We start from the raw sequence: 6,090 nt of genomic DNA, 5'->3' as shown, positions 1-6,090 counted from the left end.
ACAGCTCCCACCATAATTAAGTTTTATCCACCCTACTAGGGGTTTAATTCATGTAATAATTTTTCCAGGCTTGGCGCAAACTCACTGATGCTAAATTTGAAACTCTTTCAAAATCGTAATGTTCGATATCTTCAATTTTCAAAAAGAATTAGAACTCTCATATAAAGAGCTAACCCAGTATCGAACACTTCTCCACATCTGATCCACACTTTGATAAACTCCTTCCATCGCTTTGCATCTTCGATTCTAGAGGCACCATGTAATCAAACATGGAATCACACCAATTAAAATACCTTTAATAGATTATTTTCGAGCATAGTGGAACCAGTTTACAATATTATTTTTCTAGGTAAGGAACCGTTGGAAAGGAATCCCCAACACCACACTAGCCCGACATCAAACCTCTGAAGCCACCTCGCCTTAAGAAAGAATGTGATCAGTATTTTCCTAACTTCTCTGCACGCAGCAATCACAAGCCAAAGTCATTGATATTCCTTTGGCCTGAATTATATCATCTACTGCCAAGCATCTAAACAAGGTTTTCCATAAGCACATTGAGATTCTTCTACGCAATAAAGAATGTCAAAACTAGTCATTCTACTCAAATCTTGCTTTGTAACTATGTTGACTATAACAAACCACAGTATCTCATATGTGTGCTAAGTGTATGAACAGGTTTACTTTTCAAAGTAAAGATGACAGATGAGAAATGGAAGTTGAGAAACACTCAAACAAGCACATCTTTTGGCGCAATCCATGGAATTCCCGAGGAGCAGAGCATGAAGCCTTTGTCTGTTTTAAGTTGTATTTTTATATTTATCATTTTGGTCTGTAATTATAATAAAAGGTCTATAATAATTAATGCATATCATGCATGTAGGTATTTTAAGCTCAAAACCATAGATGGACCTTAGGGATCACCCTTCAATCAACTGACACCAGATTTTTGGGACTAATTAAAATGCTCAAAGACCTTAAACTGACCATAGGTCCTAATATATTGCATGAAAAAGCCCACATATATCTTAGAAGTGATAATCATATGAATAGGGGTGACTTCAAATGAAGTTAGGATGTAAATACAAAAACTTCATATGGTCAGTCAATCGAACCAAAACATACTAAGACCTTCGGTCAACCAAACCTCCCCAAGGTCAAAAGTTTGACTAGTTGGTTGATCATCCTTAAAATGAGCGTCAACGCCCTGGTCGATCGAACTGGCACATGGGAAATCCCAACGCCTTGGTCGACAAAACTCCTAGTTATAAAATGGCTCGGTCAACCGAACGTTTAACTTCGGTCAACCGAACTTAGCCTGGTCGATCGAACCTCAGAGGTTCTGAAATCGCCTCAAGTCTAGCCGACCATCACTACAATTCAAAAACACCCCGGTCGACCTAACTAAGCAACTTGGTTGACCGAACCTCAAAAGTGGTCGACTGAACCTCTCGAGTTGCACAATTTTTATCGAGGTTCTTTGGGGTTAAAACAGGGTTAATTTTCTTAAACTCTTTTAAAAATAATTTTAATAATTCCCTTGGTGTCCCCAACGGTCATAATTCTTCCTATGTCTATAAATATGAGTTTATTTGCACAACTTAAGCTAAGATTAAGATTTGATTAAGGAAATATCCTCTGAAACTTTGAGAGCCTTTTTCTTCGCATACAAGCCAAAATTCTTATCTTTTCCTCATTCTTTTGAAAAATTTTATTGAGTGAGAGCATATTGAGATCACCTACATTCCCTTTACAAGCTATATTCTCTTGGTTTTGATTGAGTGTTGATTTAGTTAGTAAGAGTAGGCTATAAATTTTCCCCATAGATTTAGCTCATAAATTTATTGTGTGGGGAAAATCTTGCTAGCATGTGTGTCTTTACATATTGATTGCAAGACTCTTGACCTTGTTTTGTGTTCTTGTAGAAATCGTTTTTCAAAAGCTTGATTTTCTAATCTTCTGTGCTTAAAGTTTTTGAAAATCTTTTTGAGATATTTGGTCATTCTCTTGGAAATCTTTGAAGCCCTATTTGTGATTGAGATATATATATATATTGTTTCAAAGATCGATTGATAATACATTCTTGCACTTAATTGTTTAGTGACATTAACTTGAGTATTATTACACACATTTTTGCACTAAGCTTATCGTTCCTATCTAGTTAAGGTGCATTGATTATTGCTTGTCTGTATTGGTACGTAATTTTCTTGTTTAGAAGCACATTTTCTTGTACACATAAAATATTGAATATCTGTTGTATTCTCGACGTGTTGGTCGAAAGAGGGAGACTCTCCCTGTGAAAAGTCCTAGATTGGCTTGGACCCGGTTAGGAAAGTTAGGTGCACTATGCTGGTAAGGTGTTGTATTCGGTGTCCCTCCACCTATGAAGTGAGCTCTTAGTGGAATCCTCTTACTTGTGAGCTTGAGGAGGAGACGTAGGCAGTATTGTCCGAACCCTAATAAAACTATATCCTTATACGACTAACCGTGTACATGTATCAGAGAGAGGGATGGTTTGTGGATGGCAAACCGTCGACGGTTTTGTGTCAAGAATTCTTGACTTGTTTTTTTTTTTTAAATTGAGAATTTACATGTCATGGTATTTTCTTCGTCTAATAATTGTGTTCCATATATGGTCCTGAACGAGCCGAAGAAGGCTCAGATGTTTGAGAGAGTGCTAAGGCAGGCAATATGCACACAGGTAGCGGCATTATTAGCTTAGAGCTGTGCCGGTGGAGGTCAGTATTCAGTAGGGGGAAAGAAAGGCAAATCAGAAAAAGAGGCCCTTGTCTCAGAGTTTTCAGTCTAGCACCAGCCAGAGCTCATGGAAGTGGCCTAGTAGTTCATAGGGCCAGCGACAGGTGATGGGACCTTAAGCCCCTCAGGAAAATTCTCTGCACTTTACCTATCCCAAATGCCATAAGAAGCATGCGGGTGAGTGTAGGGCTGGTTTTATGGGCTGTTAACGATGTGGTAGTGCGAGACATCAAGTGCGGGACTGTCGCGTAGTATTGAACTATGCACCTCCTCAGCAGTAGTATGGAGGAGGTAGTCAGGCAACTAGAAGTGGTAACCAGGGGGGGTACCGCGCAAGCGTGGGTGTACTCATTGACGCCACGTGATGCAGAGAACACCAGCAATGTGGTGACAGGTACGATTTCAATTATGTCACATAATGTTGTTGTGTTATTTGACTTAGGTGCAACCCACTCGTTTGTATCTCGGGGATTTTCTAGAGTTTGTGGTGTTGAGGCTCACTTGGTAGAGGTCGAGTTAGGTGTGGTCATGCTGACAAGGTCGATTATTATGTGCAATAAGGTGGTTAGAGACCACCCAGTGGAGATTCAAGGGAGGAGGTTACCTGCTATACTAATTGTTCTTGAGATGCAGAGATTTGATATTATTTTAGGGATGGATTGGTTAGCATCTAGCTATGCGAGCATAGATTGCCAAAAGAAGGAGGCAGTGTTTAGACCTCTTGGAGAACAGGAGTTTAATTTTATCAGGTCGTGTGTACGCTCTGCACCACAGATCCTCTCGGCGATGCAAGCGATAAGGTTACTCCTGGATGGCTTCCCGGGGTACCTGGCGTGTGTGAAAGCGGTACCAAAGGAGGGACTGAAGTTGGAGGATATTCCAGTGATACGGGAGTTCTCGAACGTACTTCCCGAGGACTTACCTAGATTGCCTCGAGATCGTGAGGTGGAGTTCGCTATTGAGTTAGCACCAGGGACGACACCAATCTCCAAGGTGCCTTACTGAATGGCTTCAACTGAACTAAAAGAGTTAAAGGAGCAACTACAGAAACTTCTGGATAGTGGTTTCATTAGATCGAGCATATCACCCTGGGGAGCGTTGGTGTTGTTCGTGAAAAAGAAGGATAGGTCGATAAAGATGTGCATCGACTACAGAGAAATTAACAAGGTTATGGTGAGGAATAAATACCTGTTACCACGTATTGACGACCTGTTTGACTAGCTGAAGGGTACTCAGGTTTTCTCTAAGAACGATCTGCGATCCGGGCATCACCAGTTGAAAGTGCAATCAGAGGATGTATTGAAGATAGCCTTTCGAACCCGGTATGACCATTATGAATTTTTTGTTATGCTTTTTGGTTTTACGAGCACACCTACAGCATTCATGGATCTGATGAATAGGGTGTTCCACGCGTACTTAGATCAGTTTGTGGTGGTATTCATTGATGACATCTTGATTTATTTGAGGAGTGCTATAGACCATAAAGCTCATTTGAGGCTAGTACTTCAGGTACTCAGAGAGAAGAGGTTATTCGCTAAATTTAAGAAATTCGAGTTCTGGGTAGAATAGGTTCCATTTCTAGGGTAGGTAGTGTCCAAGGAGGGAATTTCAGTGGACCCAGACAAAGTAGATGTAACGACTTGAAGAATAATGTTATTTAAATAATAAAAAGGAAGGGGAATGGAAACCAAAAACAGAAGGAGGCATTCGACGACGTTGCATTTTGGAAAGTATAATCCTGAGGAATTTTTCAGCTTCTCGTCGACGAACACATGGGACTCGTCGATGAGGGTATAAGAGGAGCTCGTTGACGAGAACAAGATTCATCAACGAGAATATACTGAGAGAGGATTTTAGGAATTCTGAAATTCTTCAACGAGGGTTGAAGTTCGTCGACGAACTTTCTACAGGACTCATCGACGAGGTGATGTGGCTCGTCGACGAATCCCGCGGGATAAATAGGGTTAAACGTGATTTTTTAGTCATTTTCCTGCGGAGAACTTTTCTCTCTCTTTTACCCTTTGGTTCCTCCTCCTTCTCTCTTCAATTTCGGGCCAGATTTTTTCCAGTTCAAGGATCTGAAGCCACCACGACGCTCCTAGGAAAGTTCTCTACAAATCTGCCGGAGCGGATCGTCGGTGGGGCTGAGGTGGAAACCATCCCAAATCCAGGGTAAGACTTTCTACTCAATATTTGAATTCTTGACAGTTGTAGAAAGCGTAGTATGCATAGAAATACATACTTTAGTTCTGGGGAATGTTGTTTTCAAGGTGTTGAGTAGGGAACCCTGCGGGTGCATGACATATTTTCTTAGGGGCTTTTCAAGAATCAGGTAAGGGGATAAACTAAGCTAGTATTTTATGAAAAATATGCATATTGTTATAGCATTTGGTTTTAGTAAAATAAAAATATTTATATATGATTTATATTTGGGAAAATGCTGTTGAAAGTGATGATATGTTAAATATACGAAAAACCTGTTTAGTATGGCATGAGGAGAAATTAATATGAAATAATGTTTCTCGGAATATGTAATTGATACGGATTTTTATAATGGAAAAACGGCGTACGGGCCGAGATTTTGATATGTTTGTCGGCGTACAGGGCGAACTATATATATGATTTGTCAGCATACGGGCCGAGTTATGAAAATGATTTGCCAGCATACGGGCTGAGCTCTGTATATGATTTTTTGGTGTACGGGCCGAGCTATGGATGTGATTTGCCAGCGTATAGGCTGAGCTATGGATATGATTTTTTGGCGTATAGGCCGAGCTATGGTAAAATGTGAAATACTGGTGTATGAGCCGATGATTTTCATGATTTACGTGTAACACCCCGACCCCGAGGGGCCTGGGATATTAACTCTTTACTACTGATTTACAGCGGAAGCAAATAAACTCGATTCTTATTACACCAGAGCGCTAATTATTCATGTTACAATCACTTATTTCAAAAGAAGAAAATTACACAAACGTAAATATCTGAAATCATACTATATTTCTAATTAATCTTTATTTTTCTAATCCCCACCCGCATGCTTGCTAAGCCTGATTTCCGACATGTCCTTCAGAGTTATCTGAAATAAAATATGATTGGGGTGAGACGACGCTCAGTAAGTAAATAAGATTATTATTAGTGTGTGGCTAAAATGAGCTTTTAAAGAATTTCGTAAAACAATATTTAATAATATAACTTCAAGACTGCTTTTAGAATAAATATAAATTTAAAAATTTCTGCATAAAACTTTTGTCATCAATTTCAACAGTAAATTTTTATAATCATATATTATAACTGCTAAATTAAACTTTTAACTTTAAAACTGTAAAAACATTT

General features: G+C 39.3%; 1 protein-coding gene across 1 annotated transcript; it reads left to right on the top strand.

The window, feature by feature from the left end:
* Positions 1-3,015: 3,015 nt before the first annotated feature.
* LOC131143889 (uncharacterized) lies at positions 3,016-3,759 on the top strand. Its single transcript, XM_058092249.1, has 2 exons — positions 3,016-3,148; positions 3,197-3,759. Exons 1-2 carry the CDS (start codon positions 3,016-3,018, stop codon positions 3,757-3,759), a joined length of 696 nt encoding a protein of 231 aa, XP_057948232.1.
* Positions 3,760-6,090: the final 2,331 nt, after the last annotated feature.

Source organism: Malania oleifera, chromosome 12 (genome assembly GCF_029873635.1).
Source record: "Malania oleifera isolate guangnan ecotype guangnan chromosome 12, ASM2987363v1, whole genome shotgun sequence".
NCBI classification, from domain to species: Eukaryota; Viridiplantae; Streptophyta; class Magnoliopsida; order Santalales; family Ximeniaceae; genus Malania; species Malania oleifera.
Note: the sequence above shows the minus strand (reverse complement) of the source record. Positions and strands in the feature narration are given on the sequence as shown.